Source organism: Meriones unguiculatus, chromosome 2 (assembly GCF_030254825.1).
Source record: "Meriones unguiculatus strain TT.TT164.6M chromosome 2, Bangor_MerUng_6.1, whole genome shotgun sequence".
NCBI classification, from domain to species: Eukaryota; Metazoa; Chordata; class Mammalia; order Rodentia; family Muridae; genus Meriones; species Meriones unguiculatus.
In genome coordinates, this window is record NC_083350.1 from 126,559,338 (window position 1) to 126,574,033 (window position 14,696).

General features: G+C 42.9%; 1 protein-coding gene across 2 annotated transcripts in view; it reads right to left on the reverse strand.

Annotated features, from left to right (window-relative positions):
* Nup107 (nucleoporin 107) overlaps positions 1-13,078 on the reverse strand; it is a 39,203-nt gene extending 26,125 nt beyond the window's left edge. Inside the window, exons 1-8 of one of the 2 annotated variants that reach the window (XM_021658955.2) lie at positions 12,923-13,078; positions 10,768-10,859; positions 10,253-10,339; positions 7,712-7,827; positions 6,179-6,323; positions 3,746-3,849; positions 1,058-1,185; positions 415-463 (exon numbers count right to left, since the gene is read on the reverse strand). In XM_021658955.2, coding sequence (XP_021514630.1) covers positions 415-463; positions 1,058-1,185; positions 3,746-3,849; positions 6,179-6,323; positions 7,712-7,827; positions 10,253-10,339; positions 10,768-10,859; positions 12,923-12,930 — 729 coding nt within the window. In that variant the 5' untranslated portion in view covers positions 12,931-13,078. Of the gene's footprint in view, positions 1-414; positions 464-1,057; positions 1,186-3,745; positions 3,850-6,178; positions 6,324-7,711; positions 7,850-9,565; positions 9,572-10,252; positions 10,340-10,767; positions 10,860-12,922 lie in introns of those variants that run through there. The other variant, XM_060378102.1, reaches the window with a different exon arrangement.
* Positions 13,079-14,696: the final 1,618 nt, after the last annotated feature.

Sequence of the window (14,696 nt, forward strand, 5' to 3'; positions counted from 1 at the left end):
CTAGCACTTGGGAGGCACAGACAGGCAGATCTCTGAGTTTGAGGCCAACTTCCTTTACAGAGAGAGTTCCAGGACAGCCAGGGCTATACAGAGAAACACTGCCTCTAAAAACCAAAAAGAAAAAAATATATAACTAAAATTTAAACTAGACACTGTTTACTTTTGACCTGACACTTTAGTATAAAGATGTGCAGAAAACATCTAATAGGATGTAAATCAAGCTATTATGATAAATAATAGGGATTAAAAAAGAACTTTTACCTTTACCCATGAATATAAATATTTGATTACTTTGAGTGTCTTTTATGTACTTGTAATTTTTTTTTTAAATCAGAAAATACAAACGGTGGGTTGAAAAAAATCAAATCTCCAAATTGCAGCACCAGTAATGGAAAAAATTAATAGAATACTTACAGCAATTGCAAACATATTTTCCTCTTCTAATGAAGACTGTATTCTGTCTCTGGGGAAAATAATAAAAAATGAGAAAGCTTTATTTCTACAAACGCAAGAAACCACCTTTTAAAGCTGTTCCACACTCTCTTAGGCAGAAATAAATGAGATGCCAATTTAACTTAATTATCACATATAATGTAAGACACAGGTAGTAAATATGTGATGAATCTAACATCGACACCTGAACAAAACTTGTAATTACTACTGTAGCCTTTACTGGCGCCTAAGGGCATGTACCTTTTTCATATGGCAAAATTAATTATGATTTTCTTTCAATAATCCTTAATAAAACTCCAAACCACCAGGTCTCTTTCTTTCCTCACTTTCTCAAGCCCAGGCTCACCTCAAACTCTCACACCGTCTGCCTCACCCTCCTGGGATTACAGGTGTCTACCTCTGTCCAGCTACAGACTGATTTTTTTGTAGCCACTAGCTTTATGAACTGATAGCCCCTCTCCCTATACCTGACTATTGACATCTCAAGTATTAGAAATGATACATCTCAAGCAAACCTATGCTAAGTCCACCTCTCACTAACAGTTAATTTCCCGACTGGCTTGCTCCCTCAAGCATACCTCACTATAGGCTCTTCAAACTTTACCTGTACAAAGAGGCCAGCAGTCTCCAAGTGACCATCTCCTGCTGAAGGAGCCAGAGCATGCTGGCCGTCTTTGAAAACTTCTGCAGTCCAGGTGTTGCTCGGCTCACTATTTTACTCAGTATATTCACCTAAAATAAAAAAGGGCGTAAAGAGGCTTCTTCTCTACACTTTCGAGTTACTCAAAACTAAGCAAATATCCTTTTTGTTCAGGTACAGAGTGCTACCAGGAATCTTGTACAGTATACACACACACAGACATTTTTCTAACTACCCATTATGTTTCAGAGTAGAATGCAATGTAACATCTCCACCAGAAATTATGCGAATTTGGGCAAGATATATTTACTTGAATATATATAAGAGCTTAATATAGTCTGATCTTCAGATTCAACAACACAACCACAGGTGTATTTTTTTCTCTCACATATATATGCCCAGTGGATACCTTAAATTTGCCTTTCGAAATCATATAAACCAGTAACTATTGAAAATCATGTCTGAAAAACTTATGCCATGTAACAAATCTAGAAAATAAATTTCTTAATGATTGGTACCAAAACATGTTATTTCTAAACAGAACTTCAAAAAGTTTCTCCTCTCTCTAATTTAGTGATCTGAACCCTTTTGGGGACTGGGACACATAAGAGAACCTAATAAAAACTACACAAATATTGTCCTTGAAACACACACAAGATTGTTTGACAAGAAGCTTAGGGACTGGACACAAGAGAAATCTGCTCGGAAGTGCTGAGTAACACATGTAGGCAGATGAAAAATAGTTATCCTCATAGACTACAAGAACCACACAAGACCCACCCTATAAGAAAGCGTACACAAGAGAAATAATGCTCAAGACTAGTGTTTAGGAATAGTATCATCTGTGCATTATCCATTTACTGAATCCTCAGCTGAGGGCTGATGAGACAGAGTCAAATGGGAAATGGTGCTTGGCACCAAGCCTGCCGACCCGATCCACACGGTGGTGGAGAAAGTAACTGACTAACACAATTTGTCCTCTGACCTCCCACAAGCACCCCCTTTCATACAATACAAAAGGTTCAAAACTACTCAATGTTAGGAGTTAGACATGGCTCAGTGGTTCAGAGTACTGACTGCTCTTCCATAGGATCTAGGTTCAATTCCCAGCACCCACGCAGCATCTCACAACTATCTGTACTTCAGTTCCAGAGGCCCGACACTTTTTTCTAGATTTCCTTTTATTATTTTAATTGTGTGTGTGTGTGTGTGTGTGTCTGTGCTGAGAAACATCCACAGGGATGAAGCTGCACACAGAGGCTTAGAGGAGTTGGACCCTTCTGCACCTGTACTTTCAGGTGGTTGTGCACCACTCAATATGGACGTCGGGAATTAAACTCGGGTCCTCTGAAAAGTCTGTGCTCTTAAACACCCGAGTCACCATCCAACCTGGACCTGACTGGCTCTCCTATCCAACAGACATAGATTCCAGGAAGCCAATAAAACAGACACACAGACAAAAACGAAACTGTTAACTATTAAAAAATATAATGGTGCCAGGTGTGGTAGCACTTGCCTTTAATCCTAGCACTCAGGAAGGCAGAGGCAGGAAGATCTCTGTGAGTTCGAGGCCAGCCTAGTCTACAAATCAAGTCCAGAATAGCCAGAGCTACACAGAGAAAACCTGTCTTGAAAAACCAAAACCAAAACGAACAACAACAACAAACAAAATAATGGCTAAATGGCTATTATTGTACTTTTTGAAGTTCATGTGTGTGTGTGTGTTGTGTATTTACAAGTCTGTGAAGGTATGTAAAGGGTGTGTATATGCAAGCGAGGTCGGGGGAAGATTTAAAGAGTCTCTATCACTCTCCACCTTACTTACTGAGACAGGGTCTCAGTACGCAGCCCTGACTGCCCTTGAACTCACAGAGATCAGCTTGCCTCTACCTTCCAAGTGCTGGAATTAAAGGCATGTGCCAGTAGATCCAGTTTTCCCTCTAATTTGTGAGGCGGTGTCTTTCCTGCACCGGAAGCTCACTGACCGTCTGGGATGGCCAGCCAATAAACAATCCACCTGCCCTTACCCTGACATCCTCTTACCACTCCTCCGGGACCCTCTCTACCCCACACTCCTGTCACATACTGAACCCAGGTCCTCATATTTGTGTGGCAAACACTTTATGGGCTCTGCTGTTTGTGAAGCCAATTTTCTGCTTTTTCTCACATATGACAATTTTCTAAAGTTCTAGTCCTTGTTTTATAAACAGCAGTTTCAGGTTCATAGCAAAACTGAATGAAAGCTAGAAAACCCAAAACTCCTGCTCCCACATATGCACAGACTCCTTCCTTATCAATGTCTTGCAATAAGGGGTTCATCTGTTACTATCAGTGAACAGCCTCCTGGATCTGTCTTGTTGCTCCCCACAGGCATGTGACCCCGGGATGCTGGGGATCTGAACTCAGGTCCCACGTTTAGAGTAAGGATTTTGCTCACTGAGCTGTGCTTTGCTTTTTAAACAGCAGGTTTCTTTTATTCCCCAAAGAAGGCTTCTATGGACTCTGAAGATGTAATAAGCAGAGAGCTGCTGGCCAGTTTCCCCATCCCTCCACCATGGAACTCCAGTAAGCACAGCAAAGGAATGAGCAGGTTAATATATGAGAAAACTATAAGTACTTAAGTTTACCAACCACAGGATAGAATTAACTCACCTGACTACCACAGATATTTTCGTATTCTTCTACAAGATCAAAAACTGTTGTTGAAGAGTGCTTCAAAAAAGACTGCAGGAAATCGGAAAACATGCTCATGGATGCTAAACCGTGGGAAACAAAAGGGAACAAAACGGAAGTGACGTACTTTAAGAACAGCTACAAGTCTTTTCTGTCCCTCCATCACAACTGCATTTTTAATAACTAGTGACTTGGGGCTGGGGAGAGACGGCTCAGTGGTCAAGAGCTCTTGCTGTTCTTGCTGATGACTCAGGTTTGATTCCCAGCACCCCACCACAGATGCTCACAAGCAGCTGTAACTCCAGTTAGAGCTCTCCAACAGCACCAAGCACTCACGGGGGGCACATGCATGCAGTGGGGATGCACGCCTTTAGTCCCAGCACTCGGGAGGCCGAGGCAGGTGGATCTCTGAGCACAAGGTCAGCCTGCTCTATAAACTACACAGAGAAATCCTGTCTCAAAAATAAAACAAGAAAAAAACCCAAAAAGTTACAAATCTTTAACAATTCTTAAGGGTGAAGTTTAATGGCACTAGATACACACACATTGTGCTGTCTGCACCAACAGCCACCTGCAGAACACATCGTTTTGTAAAATTTAACTATTAATCAGTAACCCTCTAGCCTACAATTTCCTCAACCCTGGCAACCGTCATCGTTTCACTTTCTGTCTAAGTTTAACCACTTTAAGCGCCTCAGAAACACGCAGTGCTACAGCAAGTTCCCCAAGGCAAGGTCCCAGGTAGCCTACTGACGCCACCCATAGAGAAGGGTTCTCCTGCTTCACCTCTAAGGGCTGGGATTATAGGTGTGTGTGCTATCATGCCTCTGGGCCTCAGTATGTTTACAGTTCTACATTTCTGCTAGCAGTTATTTTCTGGTTTTGACTTACTTAAGCGCGCACACACACATACACACACTTTCTGGAGAGGCTTATTAGATGGCTTTGGCTGGCCTGGCACTTTCTATGTAAACCAGTAGCTCTGTGGCCTGAAACTCGGAGATCTACCTGTGCTCCTACCTGCTTAGTGCTGGCATTTAAGCATGTGCCACCACAGCCGGCACTGATTTGTTGATGGTGTTTTGTTTCTTTAAGTCTCACATGGCCCAGGCTCTTACCATTTTGCTACATAGCCAAGGCTGGCCTTGGATTCTTATTTTTGCTCGCATCCTCAAATACCGAGGTTACTGTATGGAGTTACTTCCACTTTGCTTTGACTGTCTGCCCAGGCTGGTGATGCGGGTATACCTGCACCTGTGGGTTGCCATCGTCTTCACTGGAGAAATGTCCTTTGCCTGGTTTTCACTAAACTGATGACGATTTTTGTTGAGTTATAAAAACTGTTCTGTTTGTGGTGTTTTAAGACAAAGTCTCACTCTGTAGCCCAAGACAACCTTAAACCCATAGTTTAGGTTTAAGTTTAAGATCCTCCTACCTTAGCATCCAGAGTTGATAGGTATGAGCCACTCCTAGTTAAGAATGCTTTATATAGTTTGAATATTAACTCTTTATTTAATATTTGCACCAACTGCCTTTTACTCTAATAATTTTATACTGATAAATTATTTATATACTCTAGTTTACACACTTTTAATTTTCTTGCATCTTTTTAAAGAACCTCAAGTATTACTACTTAGAATTTTCTGTATTATCAATTATTACCAAGAAGGGGTGGGGCAAATTTTAGACCATCTGATTATATTTTAAGTGTTATCACAACAAAGTAACTGAGAGTTGGGGCTGGAGAGATGGTTCAGCAGTTAAGAGCACTGGCTGCTCTTCCATAGGACCCAATGCAATTCCCAGCATCCACAAAGCAGCTCACAACCATCTCTAACTCCAAGACATACACTGCCCTTTTCTGTGTTCCACAAGAAGTAGGCATGCATTGGGTATGCAGACATATATGCAGGCAAACACACATTAAAAAGAAAAAGAAAAAAGAAAAGATGGCCATGACTAATTATTGGCTTAACAAAACTGTATCATAGGAGAAGGACCCAGCAAGATGCGCTGGGAAAAGGGTGACCTGCAAGCCAAGGAGAGAAGCAGGCCTTAAAAGATCCAACCTTACAATTCAGGTCCTTCAGCTTAGATGTCTAGCATCTAGGATTTGGGGGGGGGGGGAAGTGGTTTTAAAGCTACATCACCCAAATTAAAATACCCACATGCATGCATGCACTCTCTCTCTCTCTCTCCCTCTCTGTTGTTGAGACAAAGTTAAACTATGTAGCCCTGGCTGGTAATTACTAGATAGACTAATCTAATCTCAAACCCATAGACATCTACCTGCCTTTGCCTCCCAAGTGCTGGATTACAGGCCCAGGAAGAATCACATTTTGATGGTGTTTCAGGAACAGATTTCCTTATCTCAGCAAAGAAATAAGCTACTTAAATCTCAAAGGCATTTACCAGCCTCTCCAGGGTCATCTTCCCGTAACATGACAGCACTTAGGTTTACATCCTCGGTCACACTATGGGGCTCCGTGTTTGCGTAGAACCCTAAACGCTGTGATGAGAATGTGGCTGCCCAGTTACTGTCATCCAGGTTAGTTACCTTAAAAAAGAAAGACAGACAATAGAGCTTCCGTTATTAAATAAGTAAATTAATACTGAATAAAGTTTTCCCCCCCACCTTTCATGTTTACATGTTTTTCATTTTTAAAAGTCATCCAATAGACAGTGATCACATTAAGGAAGCTACAGTTTTCTTTAATCAAGATGCTCACAAAGGCCAAAAGAGAACATTGAATCCCTGGGTCTGGAGTTATAGGTGGTTGTGAGCCGCTATGTAGGTGCTGGGAATCTAACCAGGATCCTCTAGACAGGCATTCAGTGCTCTTAACCACTGAGCCATCTCACTAGTCCCAGTATCTGAGAATTCTTCTTTCAGCTTTAAAGAAATTGTTTTACAATAGGTCTTCCACCTTGGGTAGATAACCTCACTTAGATTCCCCTGTACTTTCACAACACAGACCACTCCTGTCACCCAACATGGGGAAGAGGGTTTTCCTTACAAAAGTAAGGAGTCGATTCAGAGGCAGAAACAGGCAGGAGTCCTCTCACTCAATTCAATCGATACTCCCTGTGGTCAGATCCCACAGGCAGACAGCCTTATTCTTCCTTATGACCTTACTCTTAATGGTCATCTTCTGCTCTGAGCTCTGTGTGTGGCAGGTGGTGAAGAGGCCAGAAGCTGTTAGCATGTCATTTTCAAGAACTCCTTCACCTCACTTCTGAGGCAGGGCCTCCCGCTCAATCTGGGGCTCAGTGTTTGGCTAGACTGGCCTGGCAGTGAATTGCAGGCTCTACCGTTCTCTGCTCATGGCTCTAGCTCTAGGGTTATAGGGTTGCCACATCCAGCCTTCACATTAGTGCTAGGGATCTGGACTCAGGTCTCCATGCTTGTGAGGTGAGCACAGTACCCACTGAACAACCCCTTCAGCTTTCTCTGTACCTTAAAGCAGCTAGGTGTAATGGTGAATCCCTTTCATCCCAGCACTCTGCAGGCAGAAGCAGGCAAATCTTTCTGAGTTAGAGGCCAGCCTGGCCTACAGAGTTCCAGGACAGGCTACACAGAGAAACCCTGTGTCAAAAACCTAGAACAAACAAGCAAGCAAGCAACAACAAAAACCCTAAACTAAAACCAACCAACCAATCAACAAGCAAAACAAAACCAGAGCTAGGCTTTAACAGCCATCAACAGTTTTAGAATGCATTTCATTTGGTTAGCAAACAGCCAAATTCAGGCATTTCACCTCTATCTAAATATTACTGTGTCATTTTCCTTCTGTGACATGATATATTCTAACATTTGATTCTTCTCAAATGTCTAACCAATTATATACGCTACATAAGCTGAAATTACTTTCATAATGAATATAACTTCATCTTTGATTAGAAGGCTTTTAAGCCAAATACTAAAGTGCATTTATTTATACATACCATGGAAAGATTTCCCAAGAACCCGGAAGACTGTGTATGCCGGGGAGACCGCCCTTCTGTCCCGAGAATGCAGGAGATGTCCGGATGTCTCAGTAAACCTCGGCTGGGTGGGGTGACTACAAGTGAGAGGTCAGAATACTGTCAACCCAAGGCAAGTGAACCAGCAACAGAATGTCATTTTCCAGGGTGTGGGTCAGATGGCTCAGTTGGTAAAGTACTTGTCAAGTATGCATGAGGACCTGAGTTTGATCTCTGGCATCCCTGTAAAAAAAACTCGGGCACAGCGGGGCACACTTGCCATCTCAGTGTTGGGGAAGAGAGTGACCAGGAGCTCTAGTCAGCCAGTCTAGGCAGGTCAGAAAGCCCCAGGTCCTGTCTGAAAAATGCTAGATGGCTCCTGAGGAACAACACTCAAGGTTCACTTCTGGACTCATATCCCTGCACACACATGTGCAAGTACTTCTGCATGCACACACACACACCCAGACACTCACACACAAGAATATGCACTGATACATGCACCTTCAGATAATGAAACCACCACACACACACACAATTTCTCAGTTTTCAATTAGATTCAAATCAAATACTTCAAATGTTAACATTTTTATGTTATGAAGAACTTATTTTTCTAAAATTGAGCGTATCATACTACTATTAAATTTTTTTTTTTTTACTACAAAAGATACTTTTAATATAAGTGTAACTGAGCAGACCTAATTATACAAACCAAGGAGGCACAGTCAGTAGACTGTTACCTTCTAATTTGAGAGAGAACTGAGGCATGCCAGTCCAGGCAAGCCTGAGCTTTAGAGCAAACCGACTTATGTTTTCACTGTCTAAATAATAGCATGAACTCAGTCAAAATGGCTTCTCCAAGTCTGCCTTCCAGTTTGGAAAAGCAGATTAACAGTATGTCACAGTTATAGTCACGTATAGTACAGTTCCTTGTTCATCAGAGTTCAGATAATTGTAATCATTACTTATTCTTACTTCCTCATATTGTCGCTAAATATTTTATTATGTAAATTACATAACTGTCAATAGTCACTCATATTATGATTACTACTCTATCAAATACTTATATATAAAATATTAAAAAGCAGAAACAACAGACTGGGAAAGGATCTTCACCAACCCTTTATCTGACAGAGGTCTAATATCCAGAATATATAAAGAACTAAGGAAGTTAAAAAGCAACAAATCAAGTAATCCAATTAGAAAATAGGGTACAGAGCTTAACAGAGAATTCTCTGCAGAGAATATAGAATGGCAGAGAAACACTTAAATAAATATTCAATGTCCTCAGTCATCAGGGAAATGTAAATCAAAACAACCCTGAGATTTCACCTTACACCCATCAGAATGGCTAAGATCAAAAACTCAAGTGACAATGCATGCTGGAGAGGATGTGGAGAAAGAGGAATCCTCCATTGCTAGTGGGAATGAAAATTTGTACAATCACTTTGGAAATCAATCTGGTGCTTTCTCCAACAATTAGGAATAGTGCTTCCTCAAGATCCAGCTATACCACTCCTAGGCATATATCCAAAATATGCTCAAGTACACAACAAGGACATTTGCTTAACCATGTTCATAGCAGCTTTATTTGTAAGAGCCAGAAGCTGGAAACAACTTAGATGTCCACCAACGGAGGAATGGATACAGAAATCGTGGTACATTTACACAATAGAATACTACTCAGCAATTAAAAACAAGGAAATCATGAAATTTACAGCAAATGGTGGGATCTAGAAAAGATCATCCTGAGTGAGGTATCCCAGAAGCAGCAAGACACACATGGTATATACTCACTTATAAGTGGATTAGACATATAATATAGGATAAACATACTAAAATCTATACACCTATAGAAGCTAAGCAAGAAGGAGGACCCAGGGTAAGATGATCAATCCTCACTCAGAAAGGCAAACCGGAGAGACATCAGAAGAGGGAGAAAACAAGGAATAGGATAGGAGCATACCACAGAGGGACTCTAAAAGACTCTACCCAGCAGTGTATCAAAGCACATGCTGAGACTCATAGTCATTTGGGCAGAGTGCAGGGAATCTTAGGAAAGACCTGGAGAGGGCCGACAGAGCTCCACAAGGAGAGGAGCACAGGAGTCTTTTCTGAGACTGATACTCCAACCAAAGACCATTCATGGATATAATCTAGAACCCCTGCTCAGATGTAGCCCATGGCAGCTCAATATCCAAGCAACTGTCTCTGACATGAACTCAGTGGCTGGCTCTTTGATGACCTCCCTCTGAGGTGGGAGCAGCCTTGTCAGGCCACAGAGGACAATGCAGCCAGTCCTGATGAGACCTGATAAGTTAGGGTCAGATGGAAGGGGAGGAGGACCTCCCTTATTAGTGGACTTGGAGAAGGGCATGGGAGGAGATGAGGGAGGGAGGGTGGGATTGGGAAGAAATGAAGGAGGGGGCTACAGCTGGGATAGAAAGTGAATAAACTGTGATTAATATAAAAAATAAAAATTTAACAAATATATATAAAGAACAAGCAGAAACAAAATCTTACAAGGCTGTCGAAATGAGCTTGGAGTTCGAGGAATAATCTGGCTTCTTGGTGTTGTAGTACCAAAATTTTCATCTTGGTTGGCCTGAACTTAGGAAGAATTAAGGAAAGTTTTCCATGTAAAGAAAAAAAATCATTAAAGCTAATCATAGATTTATTACACAAGATTCATGAACACACTTTTTTCAAGAACAAAGCATTTCATAACTACCATCTTTTCTGTACATACTTGATAACTCCTTTGGTCATTTAAATTCTCAGATCGGTATTTGACAATATGTATTGACTACTAGTTGACCACTGTGACATACTAGTAGTGAAACAGAACAAGCTTTTCAGAGAAACAGAAATCTAAACCTCACTAAAGTTCCCTGAGAGAAGGTATCTACCGACTAAAACACCAATGGATGTAATCAACCAGTTTTATCACAGCTTATGTTTAAGGCCTCAAAGAAAATCCCACCACACTGATTTAAAGCATTCTGCAATTTGTATAATTCTTAAAATATAAAGGATACTTAAAACTTTTTTTTGAGCACTTTGCTTCCGTGCAGTCCGAGTCACCTCTGCCTCTCGGATCACAGGCGAAGACATCTCCCCAAAGCCACTCCTAGAATTGTATAATTAAGGTCTTAGCTTCTACAAAGGACTTTATCATTACAGTTAGATCAAACGGTCTTGAGTCAGTCAAGGGACAGGTCACTCCAACAGCCAGCCAAGTCTTAGAGCCTCTTGCCAAGAATACCCTCTTGTCTCTAAATCCTGCTTATTCCCCAAAATCTTACTCAGTGCCCAGCTATGAACCCCCTCTTTGACTTTCTCGTATCACAATGGTATGTTTCCTACAGAGTTATTTTAAAACCTGAAATCTGTACTTCACATTGCTTCAGGAAGGTAAATCCTTGCCCAGTGGACTGAAGAGCTACTTCACTGCAGAATTCTCTACAAGGACTTCTGCAGTTTCTAAAATATTGTGTTGACTTAGCTACTTGCCAATGGGGCTGGTTTTAGGCCAGACTCCCACCTGTAACCTAAACTACTACACAGGAGGTTCCAGGCCAACCTGGGGTACAGAGTGAGACCCCACTTTGACAATCAAACTAAATAAAAAAGGGAAGCAGGTTCTGAGAAATTCCTCATTAGATAATGTCGTTCCCATGTAAACATCATAGAATATATTCAAACAAGCTAAGCCAGTCATCAAGGCATTAGGAAATGTAATCATGTGGGACCACTGTTCTATTTATGGCCTGCTTGTTGAGCAAAACACTGCTATGCAGCCAGGACTATACTTCAGATTGTGAGTCCTATATGGTTTGGTGGGATGAAAGAATAGAAAAGGAATTCTAACAAACTGGAGAAACAACCCTTTTGAAAACTCCAGTGCTCCAGACTTCCAACACTGTACCTGAAGGTTTACAAACCTTGTGACTAAGATTTCAAAACAATTCAATATGCTTTCCTTCCCCTTGAAATCTCCAGATGGTTCACTAGGTTCTACACGGTCTCAGCATACTATTTACCACACGATCCCAACTTGGGAGTTCAGCATTCAGACACACAAAGTATGATATGAACATTCTTCATAACTGAGTATGTTTCTTTTACAAAGGTCTACATTTGCTTCTTTGTCCCCTGATGTACATCTACTTAAGTTACTCATCAAACAGCTTTACAAACAGGAGATACAAAATTCCCCTGCTGGCAATCTGATCTACTCTCTCCTTTTCTTCAGAACTTAAGGCTTGCTAGGCAAGCGACCACTGAGCTATAGCCCCAGCCCTATAACTTGGTACCTTATTCTCTCACAGGCTCACTATTCTCTGACAAAGGGATGACGCTATATCTTCAGCCCCGTAACTTGGTTCTATTTAACCATCTGGTTCCTTAAATCTCTTACAGGCTCACTGTTCTATATAGATGCTCGCGGGCTTGCTCTAAACTAAATGAGCTATTTAAAGCTTAAGGAACACACACAGAATAAAGCCTAGTACGACGATTTCATATTACTAATGTGCTATTACTCAAAGACCAGCTACCAAGTTACTTTTGACAGGTTTCCCCGAAACTCCCATGACACGGGGATTTAACATCTCCTTCATTTATTTTCCCGACGTATATAGTCTTCATACATCGTATTACACTGCTTGGCTGCCTTCACTATACCATCCATTCCCCGATGCCAAGGGCCTTGACTAACCCCAGCATAACATACTTGATCACTTGAGAAATTCAACTACCTGGTGCTGGCACTTTAAAGTCTAGGCTGAGCACAGTGATGCCCATTAATGTATAATTGATACGAATTAACAAGCACAACAAAATCACTCTGAGGAAGCCTGTGTCATTAACTGGCTGTGACCTCCGACTGTTTAGTTCGCTTTTCGAACGCCGGACCACCACCGGCCCCGCCCACTTCGGAGCGAATGGCGATGATGAGAGAGAACGCCGAACGGACTCCGGAACGCGGGGTGGGCATTCACTGCATCCCGGCCCTACCCACGCCAAGCGGCCTTTCCTCCATCAGGGGACCAACCCCGGCAGGGAGGAGGAAGGAGTGAATGGGCAACGCTCGGCTCCTCCTCGGTTCCCGCGGAGGTAGCTTCGCCTATGTCGTCCCGCTAACAGGCGACAGTCACAAGTCTTGGCCAGGGCGTCTCTACCGGGACTGACCTGTCCATGGCTGCAGCCTCCTCCGCCTAGCACCTTGCAAATTTAACTGCAGCCCGGACACCGCGTTTCAGCCTTCCCGCTCTCCGGAAGCAAACCCTTCGACCCGGAAGCATACCCTCGATAAGGCAGGCCCAGAGAAGAGTACTGGTAGGGGGAGAGACAGTGTTCCTCCCTGGCGCATGCGCGAGATTTGCCTACAGCCGCAGGACCAGCGGGCGCAGGCGCGGAAGTGTGCCACTGCGTGACTGCATGGCTGGGCGGGGCTTGTGTGGACGGAAGAGGGCGGGGCGGGGGTGGAGCCTGGGCGCGGTGGCAGAGCGGGACTTGTGGGCGTGGTCCGGGTGGGGCGACCTTCTGGAAAGTCCGTAACGAGAAATCGGATTTGAGAGAGTTTGGCCTTGGCATTCCTACTTGGGGTTCTGTGGGACTCCACAGGAGCGGGCCTGTCTCGGGGCGCTCACCTCTTTCTTTGTTTTGTGATGTAGCCTCAGTGGACCGCTTTTGAAGTTGTTTCCTATCATTGTTATTTATTTTTGTTTTACAGCATCAGCCGTCTGATCAGCATTTGGGAGTCTGAGGCAGGAGGATCACCACCATGATTTTGAAGCAAATCTGCACACAAAAAAACCCTGACCTCTGGGCATGGGGCTACTCACCTGTTCCAGCACGTCAAAGTGTTAGGACTCAGGCCCTCCATATGTCTAGAAATAAGATCAGGCTAAATGAATAAACCATAGGCTTTCTGGTGGTTAGATAAAAGCCAGTATTCCTCAGAAACTTGTGAAACATGTTTTCCATCCTCAAAAGGAGTCACTCTCCTACTTACCTTTCCTCACAATTCCCTCTCCGCTAATTTCTGTCCTCTGCTCTCTCACCTCCCTCATGAAAACTCTCTCGTGAAGGGCTCTAACAGGCCCCAAGCACTGCAAACGTGGCGTGGCGTGTCCTGCCCTCTCTTCTTCCCTCTCCCTTGTTAAACCGTTAGATTACATTCCTAAGGCTAGCTACCAAGGTCTATTCCCTTATTTAGCCACTTCCCAATGCCTGACTAAAACTCCAAGGTCCAACTATCAAAACACCAAGGTCCAGCAATCAGAATTCATTATTTGGCTACACAAGTCCAGTGAGGGCCTAGCAACGCATCCTTGTTCAGACTTCCTCTTTTTCTTCTTAACAACCGCTCTTGCAGAAACACATGCTGCTGTCTTTGCTGGATCCAGAGGCAGCACCCCCTGCTTGTCCCTCCGGGGAAATAAATCTCCTTGGTGCTGAGAATTTGTCTGGATGTGTTCTGTGCCGACTTCTAGGCCACTTCGTATCACCCCTTAACTGCTCCCTCCTGTTCTGCTTCCACAGCCCTGGCTATGCCTAGTCTGCTTCTTTTCTCTCTGCTCTGGACTCTTCTAGATGCCTCTGGATTTTTTTCTCTCTCTTACCCACAATAAAAACCTTATCCCTAACGGAGCAGTCATGTCGGCAATTTCGTTCCTCTGCCTCTCCCCCACACAGAGGAAAGTGGAGGCAGAAGGCATAGTCATCCTCAGCTCCCACCAAGTTAGAGGCCAGGTGGGTTTTTTGCGGTTTTTGTTGTTGTTTTGTTCGGTTGTTTTTTTGTTTTGTTTTTGAGGCCCTGTCTTAGAATAAAAGAAAAAAGCAGTAATACAGTATTCCCTTCTAATTCAAAGCGCTGCTGTCTGGGTAAAAAGCACTATATTAAGGACCTGAAGAATTCAGTTCAGACGCTTTTTTTTTTTTTTTTCCAATTTGAAAGCAG